Source organism: Vipera ursinii (genome assembly GCF_947247035.1).
Source record: "Vipera ursinii genome assembly, chromosome: 5".
Taxonomy (NCBI): Eukaryota; Metazoa; Chordata; class Lepidosauria; order Squamata; family Viperidae; genus Vipera; species Vipera ursinii.
The window spans coordinates 37982549-38001723 of NC_139518.1; the positions used below are offsets into that span (position 1 = coordinate 37982549).

General features: G+C 44.2%; 1 protein-coding gene across 4 annotated transcripts in view; it reads right to left on the reverse strand.

Annotated features, from left to right (window-relative positions):
• Positions 1-18784, reverse strand: part of SLCO2A1 (solute carrier organic anion transporter family member 2A1) — a 74725-nt gene extending 55941 nt beyond the window's left edge. For 3 of the 4 annotated variants that reach the window (XM_083363257.1, XM_083363255.1, XM_083363254.1), the window contains exon 1: positions 18549-18784. In XM_083363257.1, the coding sequence (XP_083219383.1) occupies positions 18549-18644 (96 nt within the window). In that variant the 5' untranslated portion in view covers positions 18645-18784. The remainder of the gene's footprint in view (positions 1-18548) is intronic. The other variant, XM_083363256.1, reaches the window with a different exon arrangement.
• Positions 18785-19175: the final 391 nt, after the last annotated feature.

Genomic DNA, 19175 nt, shown 5'->3' on the forward strand with positions numbered 1-19175 from the left:
CCTTTTTATTCCAGGGTCTTTCCTTCTGGCAGGGGTGGTCGCAAACGCCTGGCTCTGCTCCAAAAATCCCGGAGCAGAGACGCTGAACAGCTGGGAGCAACCCAGGCTACGGGGGAGTTCAATCCTTCAGCCGCCCAAGCTTTAAGCTCAGGCGGCCCCGGAGAACTCAACCCCTACCTGGGGCCTCACCCCCTCCTCTTCTCCCGAGGAGGGGGCTTCAAATCCACCCGAACAGCTGATCGGCGCTGTTTCGGGTGAAAACAACTCAGCTGAGCAGCGGGCAGCCCGAAACGGCTGTCTTCGGCGCCGCGCCACCACCGGAAGACAATGGTTATGTCTATTTTGAGGAGATTCACTATCTAACTCAAATTTATATCTTATAATATAATTAGGGCAAGCATTCCCTCCGCATCTTCATGCAAGCTATTAAGAAAAGGACTGAAGGGCAGAGAATTCAAGAGGGATCCTCGTGGCACCATACTTGATACCTTAGTAAGTTACAGACAAGGCCATTGAGCCCACACTTAGCTAGTTTGTTAATAAGAGAATTGCGTGGATACACTGTCAGATGCTTTGCATAAATCAAGTTTATTAGATCTACATTACGGCGAGCTTGGTGTAGTGCTATAGGCCCTGGGCTAGAAACTGGGAGACGTGAGTTCTACTCCCTGCTTTAGGCGTACAGTAAAGCCAGCTGGATAACCTTAGGCCAGTTATTCTCTCTCAGCTCCAAGAAGCAAGCAATGGCAAACACTTCCCAAAAGCCTCACCAAGAAAATTGCAGGGACTTATCTGGGCATCTGTCAGGAGTCACTACTAAATCAAAGGCATACAGAAGCACAAAAAACTCCTACAACATTGCCACAGTTTACTAAGGAATCCAGTTAGTCAAACATTTGAGAAGATTAACCTGGCAAAATTTATGAAGTCTATACTGTTTTCAATGTGCTTACTGTTCAATGTCTTTATATCTGTCCTAAAAACTGGTTTATCGGCAGGAAGGACAAGGGAGACGCGTCTTCCTTAAAACAGGTTTATTAGTCAGCCCGGGCACCGGGAACAGAGAACAACATGCTTATATAGGCGGCCGTCAATTAGGGGCAGCAAATCACCTGGGCGCAATTTCCCTCCAAGAATAGGGGGCCAATCAGACAGCTGTAGGGCAGAATTCGCCCCCAGCGACAGCGCTTAGTAGGTGTTTAGGTAGGGAATCCTGTCAGCTGGTTTTGGCGGGCGGCCGGCGTTTGACAGCTCGTCGCCGCGACTGCGCATGCGCCAATTTTGACAGCTCGCGGCGGCCGCCGGGGTTGCCGCGAGTTTGACAGTTGAGACGTGAGTGCGCATGCGTTAGTTTTGACAGCTTGCGGCTGCCGCTGTGGGGAAGCCGCGATTTTGACAGCTTGCGGCTGTGTGCGCATGCGCGCCGTTTGACAGCTGTCAAACGGCCGCGTGTGTAGCGCATGTGTCAGATTTGACAGCTGTCAGTGCGGCCGCGTAAATGCGGCCTGTGACAGCTGTCATTATGGTTTGCAGAACATTGCACCCCTTTCCCCCCCCCCTTGAACTGAACAAGGTAAATTAATTTTAACTTTTAACAGTGTTAGAACTTGTTGGCGCGTTCCCGGCCCATTCGAAGTCCAGTAAATACGCTGGCGGTCTTTTCTGTCGCGTGGATCTGCGAGGCGAAGGTTTCTCTGTTGTTGCGGGGGCTTCCTCGGGAGGAAGGTCGGCTGGAGCGGGAATGTTCTCTGGGTGAACGGTGCTGGGGGGTGCAGGATCTTCTGCCGCTGTTTCTGGCGTGGGGGGGTTTGGGGGTGACCTGGGCCGGAGTTGGTCGGCATGTCTCCGTAGTGTGAGTCCCGAGCCAGCATTGATGGTGTATGACAAGGGGCCGGTTTGATCGAGAATCACCCCCTGGGTCCATTTATCCCTTCCCCCATAATTTCGGGCCCATACATTTTGTCCCTTAGAGAATGTTTTGTGTGGCAATTTGTTGGGTTTTTCGGCCGCTGGCCTGTCTGGGTGCAGTCTGTCAAGTCGAGTGACAAGTCGGCGACCCCATCTTAGTTCTGCTGGGGATTTACCGGTGGTGGATACAGGGGTGGAGTGGTGGGCGAGGAGGAAGCGGGCGAGTCGACGGTGCCAGTTTCCGACGATCATTCTGCGCAGAGAGTCTTTGGTGGTTTTTACCATGACCTCTGCGAGGCCATTACTGGACGGGTGGAACGGAGCCGATGTTGCGTGTCTAATACAGTTCCTCCTCGTGAAGATCTGGAAATCACGGGAGGTAAATTGAGGTCCGTTGTCAGTGATTATGACATCTGGTAAACCGTGGGTTGCAAAAACTCCCCTTAAGGCTTGAATAGTGGCCTCTGAAGTGGTGCTTGAAACCGGGAGAACCTCCAGCCATTTAGAGTAACTATCTACAATAATTAAAAATGTTTGTCCCTGGAATGGTCCTGCGTAATCGAGGTGGATACGGGACCAAGGGTTGGAAGTGGTTTCCCATTTGTGGACTGGTGCGTGTGGAGGGGAGGGCCTGGTTTGCTGGCAGAGATAGCAGCCGGCTACATGCTGCTCGATGTCCCTGTCTAAGGAAGGCCACCAAATGTAGCTGCGAGCCAGAGCCTTCATTTTTGAAATGCCAGGGTGGCCCTCATGAAGTGTTTGGAGAACTTTCGCTCTGTGGCAAGAGGGGATTATTACTCTGCAGCCCCAAAGAATGCAGCCTAAGTGAGTTGAAAGCTCCTGTCTCTTTGCAAAATAGGGTTGAATGGAGGGAGAGGGGCAGGTTGATTGCCAACCCGATGTGACCCATGAGAGTACCCTGCTGAGGGTGGGGTCCCTGGCTGTGGCGGTTGCAATGTCCTTGGCTGTTACTGGGCATTCTGTTAGTTCTTGGATGGCCAGGACCTGGCCGGCTGGGGCTGGGTCGGGGTCTATGTTGGGCAGTGGGAGCCTGCTAAGGCCGTCTGCATGGGACATTTCTTTTCCAGGCTTGTAATTTAACTGATAGGAGTAAGCAGAGAGGAATGTCGTCCAGCGAAGCATTCGCGGGGATAGAATTTGCGGGGTCTGGCGGTCCCATGTGAAAATGCCTAGGAGGGGTTTGTGATCTGTATAGATTGTAAATGGTCTGCCGTAGAGGTAATCGTGGAATTTTTTAATTCCAGCTACGATAGCCAGGGCTTCCTTATCTATTTGCGCGTAATTGCGCTCGGCTTTTGAAAGTGTCCTTGAATAGTAAGCGATTGGGGCTTGCGTGCCATCGTTAAGGGAATGGCTGAGAACTGCCCCGATGCCATAAGGTGAAGCATCGCAGGCGATGCATAGGGGTTTGGTCTCGTTGTAGTGCGATATGGTTGTATCGCTGGAAAGTATTTGTTTCAGTTGTTTGAAACTGTCATTGTGAAGTGGGGTCCACTTCCAGGGGGCCCCCTTGTCCAGAAGCCTATGCAGGGGTTCTGCTATAGTGGCTTTTGCAGGTAGAAATGAATGGTAGAAATTTAGGAGCCCTAGGAATGCCTGGAGCTCCGTTTTATTTTTGGGGGGGGGGTGCGGCTTGTATTGCCTGGATTTTTGCGTTGGTGGGGTGAATGCCTTTGCTGTCTATCTTGTACCCCAGGAATTCTGCGGAGGGTACTCCGATTGAGCACTTCTCCCGTTTTAATTTTAAGCCAGCTGCGCGGAATCTCGAGAGGACTTCGTGCAGCCTGGTTGCCAGGGACTGGGTGGAATCGCCCGCGATGAGGACGTCATCAAAATACGGGCAGACTCCGGGGATGCCTTTGAGGGTGCGCTCCATGACTTCCTGGAATATTCCAGGTGCCACTGAGATGCCAAATTGGAGGCGGTTCACTTTGAACGCCCCTCTGTGCGTCACTATGGTTTGGGCTTCTGCAGTTTCCCTGGTTACTGGAAGTTGCAGGAAGGCATGTGCCAAATCTAGTTTGGCGAAAATGGAGCCGGACCCTATTTCTGTTAGAACGTCTCTTACTGACGGGACTGGGTACGCATGCGGGTTAAGTGTGCGGTTGAGGGTTGCCTTATAGTCTGCGCAGATTCTGACGTCACCATTGGGTTTGACAGGTGTCACTATGGGGGTTTCCCAAGTTCCGCTGTCCGTTGGTTCTAGGACTCCTAGCTTGAGCAACCGGTCTAATTCCTTGTCTATTTTCGGTTTTAGGGCGAAAGGAACTTTCCTGGCTTTTATTCTAATTGGTCCGACCCCTGGTTTAAACTTGAGGTCGATGGGGGGGCCCTTATATTTGCCCAGTGAGCCGTCGAAGACATCCGCAAATTTTTTGCAGATATTATCTAAAGAGTCGGTTTGGATGCGGTTTGTTCCTTCGAGGCGAATGCCTAATGCCTCAACCCAATCTAATCCTATCAGACTAGTTCTTGGTTGCTTGGTTATTTGGGCTGTTAAATGGCCAGAGAATTTTTTAAAATCTACTTTTAGGACGGCTTGTCCCTTTAAATCTATTTGCGCCCCTTGAAAATCTGCCAGCAAGACCCTGGAGGGTTGGATAGGGATGCGGTGATTTGTTTTGGTGGCTATCTTTTGGAGGGTGTCTCCTGACAGGATTGACACGGAGGATCCAGAGTCGACCTCCATTTCGCAGGGGATTCCCTGTATTTTGACCCACGTCCTAACTTTGGCTCTGGGGATGTTGTTAGCGGGGGTTTTTGTTAAGGAGCATGTGGACCCTATAACTCTTGGTTGAGGGCGGGGTGGGACTGTCCTACCTGCGGGGACCTCGTCAAGGTCGTGGAGGGTCTCCCGGTTTAGGCTGCGACATGCTGATCGGATGTGGCCGGTCTTGCCACAGCCGTGGCACTTCGCGTTCCTAAACCTGCAGGTGGCTCGGGCATGGCTTCCGCCGCAACTGGCACACTTTGCCCTGGCGTTGGTCTGCGGCTTCTTCGAGTTGGGGCCCGATTGTCGGTCTTGGTTGCGGCTTCTTTCCCGGCCGGCGGTCATCCGGTTGAAGCGGGAGAGAATTGCGTCGACCCCGGATTCGGGCTCCGGCGGCCCCTGGTCGAGTTCTCTGGCCTGATGGACAGAGTTGCCCGGGTTTTCGCCAAAAGACTCGACCTCTTCGCGGTGGCTATCTTCGTATGCCATTATTTCTAGCGTGAGCTCTGCGAGGTCCATTGTGGGCTTTGCCACAAGTTTCCTCTGCAGGCGCGGGTTCTGGAGACCGGCGATGACTTGATCGCGGATCCGGTCCTCCAGGTCGGGGAAGTGGCATTTGCGGGCGGCGTGCCTGACGGTCGCGATGAACGCGGTGGTGGTCTCCCCCGGCTGCTGCTTCCGACGGGCAAACGAGAGCCGCCAGTACAGTTCGGACCGCCTTGGCACGAAGTGTTTGCTGAGGCGGTCCGTGAGCTCGGCAAACGGAATGGTGGTGACCGGGTCCGGGCTGCAGAGGCCAACGGCGATGTCGTACACCGCTGGCCCGCTCAGGCATAGGAGCGCGGCGGCCTTGTGGCGGTCCTCCGTGATCTTATTCACGAGGAGGTACCCCTCGACCTGGCCCAAATGCGACTCCCATCCTTCGGGGTGCCGGACGTCGAACTCCCTTATGTGTCCTAGGGCTGCCATTCTGGGTCCGCGGTACTCGGGCGCCTGGTTGGTTGACTTGTCCGGTCGGTGACTTAGCGAGTGACTTCAGCGGTTGACCGGACAGCAACACTCCTGGCCCGTGGCTTCAGCTAGTACCGGGATCCCACCCTCGTCGCCAGGTGGTTTATCGGCAGGAAGGACAAGGGAGACGCGTCTTCCTTAAAACAGGTTTATTAGTCAGCCCGGGCACCGGGAACAGAGAACAACATGCTTATATAGGCGGCCGTCAATTAGGGGCAGCAAATCACCTGGGCGCAATTTCCCTCCAAGAATAGGGGGCCAATCAGACAGCTGTAGGGCAGAATTCGCCCCCAGCGACAGCGCTTAGTAGGTGTTTAGGTAGGGAATCCTGTCAGCTGGTTTTGGCGGGCGGCCGGCGTTTGACAGCTCGTCGCCGCGACTGCGCATGCGCCAATTTTGACAGCTCGCGGCGGCCGCCGGGGTTGCCGCGAGTTTGACAGTTGAGACGTGAGTGCGCATGCGTTAGTTTTGACAGCTTGCGGCTGCCGCTGTGGGGAAGCCGCGATTTTGACAGCTTGCGGCTGTGTGCGCATGCGCGCCATTTGACAGCTGTCAAACGGCCGCGTGTGTAGCGCATGTGTCAGATTTGACAGCTGTCAGTGCGGCCGCGTAAATGCGGCCTGTGACAGCTGTCATTATGGTTTGCAGAACATTGCAAAAACTTCTCAAGTATTGCTGTCAAACTGACAGATTGGTAGCTTCTTAGATCCTTTCCCCTCATTTTGAAGGAGAACAAAGTGTCCTCCTTACTGGTCTATGAGATTTCTCAAAGATAATATGGAAAGAATTAGCCTTTGTGATCTTGTTTTCCTCAAGATCAAAAATGAGCCACAATGTACTGTTCAAGTGTTACCCTCTCTCTTTCCTTGGACAAGGACTGCTTTTGTGCACTGGGTAGGACTTGAGGACAAGAGGGCAGAAACGTGATGCTTAAATGGACACACAAGAAAGCAAATAAAAAGGTGCCGCAGTTCACATTACCGAGTCCCTCGGGAGAAGGGCGGTATAAAAATTTAATAAAACTAAACTAAACCGGGGTCCAAGTGATAGTAAAAACAAGGGGGCTACTCATAAGCACAAGAGTGTATACATCCTTCAGACTGCTCACATCTACTCTAAGTGATCTGACTAAAACTACAGGGCACGTATGGGATTCTCCTGTCTCTTAATTACTAACAAGACATTAAAATAATATCAACTCATTAAACATAGCAGGACAAGCTAACAGAGCAAGACAGCTTCTCTGGGCAAAGGAAAATAGAACATTCTTTATATTAAGTATTTCATTGATACAAATCTACTTTGCTATGAACCATTCCTTCTGTTGGCAGAGCTGCCAAGTCAGACATATGCCACATCCTGACTCAATTTCCAGTGATCAGCACCCTGTTTTCCTACCAACATCTCAAAAGAAGCTAAGAAGCTAAGGACAGAAGTGGCAGACATGCCTCAATAGGGCTACCTATATACTAAACTGACCTTCCTCCCTATCTAAAGGTCAGGAAATTAAATGCAGTTTTGGAGATAACCTGATAAAAATGGACTTGCTGGGTGAGCCAAAGTCCAGAAAGGCAACCTTCCTAAAAATATCAAAGACTTGCAGAGAAGAAATGGATTCAGAATGAAGTAACACCTGGATGTCACTTTAACATTAAATGCATTATTTAGAACTTAGTTACACATTAAAACTTTATTCTATAGCAGTGTTTTTCAACCTTAGCAACTTGAAGATGGGTGCACTTCAACTCCTGGAATTCCCCGGCCAGCATAGCATAGCTGGCCAAGGAATTCTAGGAGTTGAAGTCCACCCATCTTCAAGTTGTCAAAGATGAAAAACTCCATTCTATAGGATTACTAGAGAAATATAAAGAATAATCCTTTATTTTAGTTATTTATATTTCTGAAAGCTATTAAGGAGCAGCTGACATATACTGGTATAAATAATAAATAAATAAAATTTATTCTGCCTTAGAGGCAATAGAAGAAAGGATTGCTTGCAGCTACCATATAAAATACACTTTGCATGGATTTTGCACCTGCAAAAGGAGGGTGTTTTTGGTGCTGCTGAAAACAATCAATTTTGATACCCCAATCACCCATAGAAGAATATTAACTTCTTTAATGTTCCCACTTTTCCATCAATGAAGTCCAAATCTCTTAATAAACTTTCTTAGGACAAAGACAAGAATATCACAAGTATAATACCAAACTAATCCTAAGGACTCCGAGTGATGTTGGTAATGGGTATAATAGGTTCACTCAGAGTTGTGACTCTCAGGTGGCTCTCCCAATCTTGCTGTCCTGTGGCTTTCCAGTTTGGGCAGCTTGGAGATAACCAGCCACTTTTTGGCTTTTATCTAATGGTTCATACAAAGCATTATGTGATTTGTTAAGGTGTTGTATGAATCCAAACATATCCCAAAGTATTGGAAAGTATAATTTATGGTTTAGTATAAATTGAAATTTAATCTTTCAGTATCACCAGACACCATAGTTCTTAAACAGCTGCCTTTTCCTTACCTACTTTATTGTCACAACTACCTTTTCCTGGATTTGCAAAACTTTGAGAGAGTACTAGATTGCATTTTTTATTCTTTGCTAAATTCCTGCCAAATTGTTAGTGAACATGTCTCTTAAAGAAGATAAAGTAAATAATTACTTTCTACATTTCCTTATTTTCCTATTTTAAATGCTTTCAATCTTTTTGCTACCTTTGTAACTGACATTTCAGCACCAAAAGTTCTTCAGATGGGTAAAGAAACATTCTGAAAGGGGTTTTTTTTACATTGCCTCTTTACGTTTTCTTGCAATGGAGTTCACTCATGGTATCTTTTACCACCCAACTTCCACAATCAAGCCGTGGGACATATTGCCCTAAGAGAGTATGACCAACCCCAAATCATTTAATAATTCCCAAAGGGAAGAGATTTTTAAATCCAGGTCCCCAATTCTAGGATTGCAGCAGTATTTACATGGCCTTGGGATTTCACAATATACATTTTAAAATTAATAATTTATACTTAATTCAATAATTCATCAAGGAATTTATGATGCTGTGTGTAGGACTAATTCGGCTAAGGATTGAGTTAGATGCAATTTTAGCCATCTCTTTTAGTTCAACAATATACATTCTTTTATCTCCTTCAATTTCTCAACAGTCGCAAAGACCAGATTAAGACAACATCTCCAATGATGGATTTTTCCAAAACTTGTAACTCCAGGAGCTTTTTCAGTTCCATGCTTTTAACCCACAAGAGTATTTTTAAAGCAATTTTTTTTAGTTCCAGCAACTATAAAGATACATTTGAAACTGGAAGAAAACATCTGGTAACAATCAAGAAGCTGAGAAGAGCTCCTTGACTATTTCTAAGCCTAGTAGAAGCAGAATATATTAATACAAAGCAGATTTCAATTCATATAAATTATCAGGCACCTTTCTCTGGCTCAGAATTGTTACATTTTTAATACTAAAACCATGTATGCAAAGCATGGAGGACATGTCATTCCTCTAATTAACTCAGTATCCCCCAAAGTGGAATGAGAAGTCCCAGATTCCTCAATAGTAAAGGTTTTGTTCATGCTGCATAGAATTCTGGGAGTTAATACATCTGAAAGACTATTATGTGAAAGCCAACAAGATAATTTATTTAACTTTTTGTTGTTGTTAGTTGCGAAGTCGTGTCCGACCCATCACGACCCTATGGACAATGTTCCTCCAGGCCTTCCTGTCCTCTACCATCTTCTGGAGTCCATTTAAGCTCACGCCTACTGCTTCAGTAACTCCATCCAGCCACCTCATTCTCTGTTGTCCCCTTCTTCTCTTGCCCTCAATCTTTCCCAGCATTAGGCTCTTCTCCAGTGAATCCTTCCTTCTCATTAGGTGGCCAAAGTATTTGAGTTTTAGCTTCAGGATCTGGCCTTCTAAAGAGCAGTCAGGGTTGATCTCCTCTAGGACTGACCGGTTTGATCGCCTTGCAGTCCAAGGGACTCACAGGAGTCTTCTCCAGCAACACAGTTCAAAGGCCTCAATTCTTTGGCGCTCAGCCTTTCTTATGGTCCAACTTTCACTGCCATACATTGCAACTGGGAAGACCATAGCCTTGACTATACGCACTTTTGTTGACAGGGTGATGTCTCTGCTTTTTAGTGTGCTGTCTAGATTTGACATGGCTTTCCTCCCAAGGAGCAAGCGTCTTTTAATTTCTTGGCTACAGTCCCCATCTGCAGTGATCTTGGAGCCCAGGAAAATAAAATCTGTTACTACCTCCATTTCTTCCCCATCTATTTGCCAGGAATTGAGAGGGCCAGATGCCATGATCTTGGTTTTCTTAATGTTTAGTTTCAACCCAAGTTTTGCACTCTCCTTCTTCACTCGCAACAAGAGGCTGTTAGTTCTATAAGGTGCTGTAGAGCTTCATAGAACCGGTCAATTTCATCCTCTTCAGCACCGGTGGTTGAGGCATAGACTTGAACTACTGTGATATTGAATGGTTTGCCTTGGATTCGAACTGAGATCATTCTGTCATTTTGAGGATTGTATCCTAGTATTGCTTTTCCTACTTTTTTATTGACTATGAAGGCTACTCCATTTCTTCTGAGGGATTCTTGCCCGCTGTTGTGACTCAGGGCCAGCCTGTGGGTCCGACAGCCGGGTCCGATGTATCGGAGGACTCAGATGTGGGGGAGGAGGGAAACGAACCGGCTGATGATGATTTGGAGGCTTTGCAGAGTCCTCAGCCGGGGACCTCTTCTCAGCTGTGTGAGCCCGAGAGTGCGGAGGATGATGACCCACAGCTGGCCCTGTTCAAGGACGCCCGACGCAGGAGGCAGACGAGCAGGGACAAACAAAGAAAGACTATGGGACTCCTCGGGAGGAGGCACAGGGAGACCACGCCCTGAGCTCTCTATAAAAGAAGTGTTTGGGGAGGGGCTGGTTGCTGAAAGCAACTTTTTCCGCTTGAGAAGACAAGCTCTTGTGTTTTTGTTAACTGCGTAATTAAATCTTGGCAGAAGCCTTTTAGCCTTGGACGCTCTCCAGTCTCTTCTTTCTGATAAGGGGTTTGTTAGAAGAGGGCTGGTTCAGAACACCCGCAGTAGTATACCTGATGGTCATCTGAATTAAATTCACCCATTCCTGTCCATTTTAGTTCGCTGATACCTAAAATGTCGATGTTCAGTCTTGTCATCTCTTGTTTGACCACGTCCAGCTTGCCTTGATTCATGGATCTTACATTCCAGGTTCCTATGGAGAAAAAAGCTTTACAGCATCGGACTTTCCTTTCACCACCATCCATAGCTGAGCGTCCTTTCGGCTTTGGCCCAGTCACTTCATTCTTTCTGGCGCTACTAGTACTAGCCCTCTGCTCTTCCCCAGTAGCATATTGGACGCCTTCCAACCTGAGGGGCTCATCTTCCAGCATCATATCGTTTTGCCTTTTGGTACTGTCCATAGGGTTTTCATGGCAAAGATACTGGAGTGAGTTGCCATTTCCTTCTCCAGTGGATCACGTTTTGTCAGAACTCTCTGCTATGACCTTTCTGTCTTGGGTGGCCCTGCACGGCATAGCTCATAGCTTCATTGAATTACATAAGCCCCTTCGCCACGACAAGGCAGTAAACCATGAAGGGGATTTAACTTTTAAAGGTGCTTAACCTACTATTCACCCATCTCTAATCCAGCAAGCAATGAGTGTGCCATGTTATTTGATTTAGCTTGCCTCTCCTCTTCTAAGTGCCGAAAGGCAAACCTGATATGAACTTTTCATACATCAGGACTTAATTAATCATTCAGCAGTCTCAACTGCCAATTCCCCAACCCACATCTCTTGGTGACACCCATTATTCCACAATTCAGATAGCAGATAGAAAAGCAGAGTGATATAAGAAGCCTAGATTTTTTATTTCTTTATAAACAGCTCAATTACACTTTACAAGTCATGAGGAAATGATTCAACTATAAGGTGAGGCTCATTCATAAGTTTAAACAGGGAGCAGTGGGGAAAACACACTCTGCATGCAAGGTTCTATGCTAAATCTATGGGTGTTATTGCTGGAGAAGCTTAAGAAAGGTGTTTTATAAACACCGCTACAAAACAAACAGGAACTCCTTTATCTTGAGCTAACAGACCTCAGATTGTGGGTACCTTTAAAAGCAGTAATATTGTGCATTGTAACAATAGAAATCGGCTTATGACAGCAATGCCATTTTCTTAGTTTTTCATAGAGCCAATGTGTTCAGTACCATTAAATTATTGATGCTGGTCTGTCTTTTATATTGAGCTAACAATGTAGAGCTAATGGTATCTACATGGCATGCTGACATGCAAGTTGAGATACCACTCCCTTGTAAAATGCACTTCCTATGGGATTAAGATTATTGTACCAGGTGTACAAGCAAATAAATGACGTGGGAAGGAAGTCTTGGAATCAATCCAAGCTAATGAGAGCAATTATGCCATTCTGAAACATAAATATGAGAAACAATAAAACAATTCTATCATCAGGGCTTCAGTTCAGCAAGAGAAACCACAAGAAACATTAGAAATGCTAAGCAATTAATGAGGCCATGTCTAAAAAAAGTGGGTATATGCTGCAATGTATGAAAACACTTGCATAGTTTCTCTAGATAGTGCTATATCCAAACTACACACAGGTACAATAAACTTTTGCAAAGAATCTAATTTGCCGAGAAACACACGTCGCTCAGGTGTTTATTTTTTAAGGAAAAAATGACAGTGTTAAAATTCCATTGATCTGATAAATGCAGAGTAAATGTAAGAAAGTAGTGGTTCCTATTTTTCTACTTGCATTTTTACATGCTTTCGAACTGCTAGGTTGGCAGAAGCTGGGACGAGTAACAGGTGCTCACTCTGGGATTCGACCCGCCAAACTGCCGACCTTCTGATAGACAAACTCAGCGTCCTAACCCACTGAGCCACCGCGTCCCTATACTCTATCTCTACTTACCAGCTATTCATCACCAGGAGAGTGACCTAGTCTCTTTTTTGCTTCTCCCAGCTGCCCTGCCTCCCCCAGCTGAAACACTATATATAAAAAGTAGAGCTATACATGGCAGAGAATACATCTTTCATGACTTATACATTCTTCTATCAGCAAGAGCACTAACATGTACAGCTTTCTTTGAATGCCACTATTATTTGCACACAAGGGGCAGGATGCCTGTATTTTGGAAGTGGTGCCGTGGTGCTAAGTTCTTCAAGCAACTTTCAACTATTTATAGAGGAGAGCTGTAACTGTCTGAAAAGCATATGTGATTAATTCAAATGTTCTGATTTGATTAATACTAACATAAATAAAACAGAGGACAAGTTATCCAGATGGCAAATATCCTGAAATCGTAAGTTCCACAGACAAAACTATAATTCATCTTGGCAATTTGTTATTCAATTAAAATCTAGTTAGTAGGTAAAAATAAAAAAGAACTATTTAATGTATAAGTAGTTGCCATCTCTAAAAATGTTTTCTTGTTGTTACTAATTATCTCATAACATTAATCCCAGGGGATTACTATTAGTACCACAACAAGGGAGATGCCACTCTTTTGGTCTCACTAAAGCTATGGAAACTTCCTACCACAACAATGTCTATTTGTGTGTTTTCTTGATATAATACAAGAGGGGTTTACTATTGCCTTTTTCTATGCAGTATGAAATGCATTTGCCATTGTCACAATAGTTAGCATCTACCTCCAGCATCTTCCTATGTCACTATTATCCAATATAACCACCTTCTTGCTTTAACTGGACAACTGCCTTGGGTGACCCTACTGGGACTATATACATCTGGGATACACTCCCAGCATTCGTTGCTCAAACCTCCCAGGGACACTTCTCCACCATGATGAGGCAATATATTGGGACTTGGGGGGGTAAATTGGAGGAGGAAAGATTAATAGTCTGCACATACTAATGATGCTACTCTGACAGATGAAAATGCAAATTATGTGCAAACTCTAGTCAAGAAAGTCATAAGCACAATTAAAAATGGGACTATGATTACATAAAAGGACAAATTAATGAAAACAGCCAGCCTTAACACTGACAATGAAATGCTGAAGTGGTATATAATGTATGATTTTTAGGATTAACAATCAATTACAAATGAATCAGCAGTCAAAAATACATGCAGAATACCACTTAATAGAGTGGCAATTAAGATATTGGGAAATATATTCAGATGCTGGGATTTGTCGATATCTGCAAATATCAGAATTGTGCAGGAAATTATTTTCCTGGGATATTCTATAGAACTGGCCCTTGGTCACTGAAGAAGCAGGATGGAAAAATTATTTATATTTTAGAATGTTGGTGTTAGAAAAGACTTTTATGACTATAGCACAGATAGCCAAGAAAATAAACTGAGAATAGAACTAATCAATTCAGAATTGTCATTACGAGGCACAAACAACCAGTTTAAAATTATCATATTTTGGATATATTATGTAAAGATTTTGAAAAATCTGTAATGCTGAAAAAGATAGAAGGAAAGAGAAGATGAAGGATGATCAATAGCAAGACAGATGGACTGGTTTACAGCAATAAGTGCATCCATGGAGGACTTGAATGGCCAGGTTCGGGATAGATGTTTCTTAAGAAGTATTGGTTACTAAAAACTGATACTGACTTAATCAGAAAAAAACAAGCAGGAGCTCTCTGTAGGGAAACCCTTCCTGTTAGAGCTAAACTAGGAGGGGCAAAACTAAAATTAATACACAGTGGTGATGACAGTAAATGGGATTCTGCATTAATAATTGAAACAAACCTAAGGCATTCCAAAAATTTTTCCAAACTGGAAGAAGACACTTCTGCGTTTCTGCCAATAAAACCTTTTCGATGTGGCTGGGTTGAGATGTCAGGTGATGAGACCCTAGGACAGAAGAACTCGTCTATTATTAGGAAAAAAAACTCTGAACTTCCAAAAATAGATCTAGAAATGCTGACATACACAGCTATAAGAAAATCTGCTCACTGATCATGCTAGTAGTTTTACAAGGAAACTTAAAATCAAAGCAAGAAACTTAAGAAGCACGAGCAAGAAAAACGTATGTTGTTAAATAAAGAAGGGATAGGTAAAGATAAGTAGATCAGAATTTGTCGCTCTAACTTAAATGATTAAATGATTCAGCCATGAAACCGTATGACAGAACAAAGTGGCAACAATCAAACAAGATACTTGGTTCATAACCCAATAACCACCACGAGTTATTATAAAAATAATAAAGGTGGGATATGAATGAATGACCAACCAGCTTTATGATACACCCGATAGAAGGAAATTTTGAGGAATTATGTGGCTAATTGCAAGAGTTTCTAGACACATTATAAAGAAAAGGCACTGATATTACTAACTGGTGATTTTAAGGCAAATGGGTGAAATGGGAGAACCTGAAATAATTGGACTGAGTAAATCCAATAATGTACAAATACGTAAATAGAAGTTAATCCTATTGGCAACACCTTCAAGAGTGTCAATAATTCTATTCATGGGTATTACTGAATATATACCGTATCAGAATGAAGTAGATTACATAAAAGAAAACAAAAGATAGAGAAATGCACTCCAGTCATCCAGGATATTACTAGGGACAGATTGTGGAATAGACCGTAATGAATATATCAGTTAAACGTAGAAAGCTAAAACAGTAAGTATGCCAATAAAATGAGATCTAGAGCAGGGGTCCCCAACATTTTTGGGCACCAAGGATTGGTTGCGTAGAGAGAGGTTTTTCCACGAACTGGAGGGGGTGTGATTTTGTGTGCTGCCTGCATCCTGTGGATGGGGCTTTCCTTGTTGGTGTGGAGCGATTGCTGGCATGCCGCAGCCCAGTACTGGTCCACGGACCAGGGGTTGGGGACCCCTGATCTAGAGGACATACAATCAAAATATAATACTGAGTACGGAATAGCAGAATTGAAAGGGCCCTTGGAGGTCTTCTAGTCCAACCTCCTGCTCAAGCATAATACCCTATAGCGTTTGTGGACAACTGGCTGTCCAATCCTTTCTTAAAACCTCCAGTGATGGACCACCCACAACTTCCAGAGGCAAACCATCCCACAGATTGTTCTTGCTGTCAGAAAAATTCTTCTTAATTGTAGGTTGGATCTCTCTTTGATAATTTTCCATACTTTCAGTCCTGCCCTCAGGTACTTTGAAGAATAGGTTGATTCCCTCTTCTCTGTGATCACCTGACATCTCACTGCAGTCTCATCCAGAAAGTGAAATATTCAGCACACTTCATTTATAGGAAACTAAAGCTGAGGATCTATGAGAAGAACGAGACACATGAAAAAACTAAAGAGGAAAAACAATATTCTCAAAATGAAAAGATTCCAGTGCTTTCAGAACAAGTTATCCTAATTGCCTTGGGCAAGAAAAACTGTATATATTAACTGAATATACTTTTGAATATCATCTTTTGGTATCAAGCTATAAAACACAAAAAATAAAAAAATAAAAATGTCAGCTAATGGAGAAAATAAAATGACCAATACTTTTAAGATACGAATATTGGAGAAATCACAGAAAATATGAATTTTAGTTAGGAATACTCAAGAATAATTGCAGAAGAAACCACCAGAGAAAAAAGTGATCAAAGAAATCAATTATGGACTGTTTATGGACAGTATTATAGGATGACAGAAAGAAAATATTCTCCCCAAAGTGAAGCACAATAGTAGTCAGGCAGGAAAGCATGATTTACAGTATACCTTAAAATGGTTTAAAGCTACAAGGTAAGATGATAAATGGCTACTGTTTCTTTCAACAGAGACATTATATGGCCTAGAGACAGAAAAAGATGAGTGTTTACATATATGGCAGAGAAAGTGCAAATTATTGAACTACTATACTAATTTCTCATGCAAACAAGTGTCTGAAAGAAGCCCTATAGGAACAGAGAAATCCCCAATATTGTAAATAAGGAGGTTTCAGAAAAAGCAGAGTGGTTCAAGAACAGATAGCTAATATAAGATGGTCTGTTCTAGTTTATAAAGTAATACAAAAAGATGAGTTATCTTTGCTTTATTAACTACAGCAAAGCTTATAATTTATACCAGAATAAGCTAAAGGATGTCAGAATATGTAATAATTTTTGGAAAGACCTTATGTATAAGAAAGTACTGTAAGAACAGAATTTAGAAGAGTTCAGAATAGCAAAGCAAGACAAAAATCACTTCCAACCATTTTTTAAGCAATTTAAGCTATGTTGATAACCCTAGGTTTGTTTGCCAGAAGAAGAGGTCATCTTAAAGAGCTCATTGTGAAAGCAAAAGTGAGGAAAGCAATACCTGACTTTGTGTTAAACTATTAGGAAGCACTAATGCTTAGTGGATGTACAGTGGACGAGAAAAAGTAAAGTTGGTGGATAATTTTATTTTAGTGAACTCAGAAGTAGATAAAGGTGGACAGCCTGCCAGAGAAGAGATATTCTGGAAAGGATGTCAATGACAGATTTAAGCAACGTCATGAAGGATGTCCCCAAATATTAAAATAAAAGCTAAAGCAATTATTTTCTAGTGAGAATATACAATTATGAAAGCCTGGCATTAAGTAAAACTCATAGAAAGAAGTTAAACACCTTCTAACGGTGGTTCATATAAGAAAAGACTGCAAGAAGAACTAAGTAATCAGTCCTGGGATAAGTAAAAGCTGACTGTTCCCTTCAGGCAGTGACTAGTAGGCAGAAAATCAGACCATTTGGATATAAGATGCAGATTATGAACATAAAATAAGACCGTGCTTAGAAAAAAGGAAAATGAGGGAGGACAACTTACAGGACAACATTTGGAGTAGTACTTAGTACTGAAGATAAGTCAAAGAGGTAAGCATTTGTCTAAATGTTTCACTGAGAGCAACCCCAATGTGATGTGTCACCTAATACTCCAGCTTAATTAAACTGAATCACAGCAAAAGCATATAGGTTTGGGCAAGTAAAGAATTTTGGTTTTAAAGAATTTTGTTTTTTGCAATATACAGTATATGTTTTATTTAGTACATTGCAAAATGATAATTATACCACATACACACAGAGTAATACATTGTTATTGATTTCATAAACTTCCTATCTAATTTGCATAGGATGTTCTAAATCTTACTTGTTATGAAAGCTTTATAGTCTTAGTCATTTCCTATCAATTTACTTCCCAGTAAATCAGGAATCTTATTCCTCTTTCACAGAACGTGCCCTCTAGAACAGCATCTCCCACAAAGCCACTCTCCTGAAAGAATTTCAAGTCTTTTTTTTTTCCACGGCTTGAGCCTGGATGTTTAAAAAGCCTACAGTGTAAGATTTTGTATGTTTGAACGTTTTTTCCCCCCTAGACATGCATCGGTCTTCTCACTGTTTATATTGTTATTTGTTGTTTTTAACGTTAAGTGTTATTCAGTTTTTATAGAGTCAGGGGGCCTTATAAATGTGGCAAATCAATGAGGAAATAAGTGCACAGAGAGGACCATAGTCTTGATATACTGCACTCAGTTCAAAGGCTGTATACAGCTTCCAAGAAACCCATTGCTGTTAGCTGCGAAGTCGTGTCCGACCCATCGCGACCCTATGGACACCCATTAATACCCATTAAACCCATTAATAGGTTAGAAATCTGAATTAAATAATGGTGGGTTTTGTCTATTAATATTTTCACGATTGAAAACTTGCCCTTTTTTAAAATGACCTTTAAAGTGGGCTCGGATGAGTCCAAACGAGCCAGGCGAGAGGCAAGAAGGGCTGCGCTGACAGGGGCGAACAGCAGCCAGAGCATCTGGACCCCGCTCGGTCCTTAGGAGGAAACGGCGCCCGTCCTCTGCGAACGAAGCCAGCGGCGAGGCGGGCTCCTTCCCAACCGCTTCCCCTTCTTTCTCTCCGAGCGAAGGTCCTTCTTACCTTAATGTTACAGAAGACCTTGCCCTGACAGGTGTTCAACCGCGGAGGCTTATCATCGGTTGCCGGGGCTTTGCCGTTTTCGGACTGAAGCCCCATTGTCTGCTCAGGCTGCCGAAGTGCCCGCACCGCTTAGCCCGGAGTCCGCGCTGCGCCTCCGTTTGCCGGCCGAAGAAATCGCAGCAGCAGCAGCAGCAGCAGCAATCGGATCCCGCGCTCGCTTCTATTCTCCCTTGCCATCAGCCCCTATGGAAAGAGCGGGAGCTGCAGTTTTTATAAGCCTGCCCTACGCTCCGATGTGCTGAAGATACGTGGCTTTCCCCTCCCTCTTTCCTCAGCTACGTAAAAACGGTCGGGTTCTCGGCGGCTACTCCAGAGAAGCAGGTGCTGGTTCCAGTTCGGGTCATTTTTGGAGACTTTTCTTAGACGCTGCCGACCCTCCCGCTTTGTTTTGCTTTAGTTGCGGAGCGTAGGAAATCGGACGGACCCTATTGGGAACGTCAGTGAAATTCTTTCCCTCCCAAGTCCCAACTTCAAATCCTCCGAGAGGAGATACTGCGGGGACCCCGCTGGAGGAGGGCGTCCCTTCCATGTCTCCGGGAAGCGGGCTCACTCTGCCCACACCTTTCT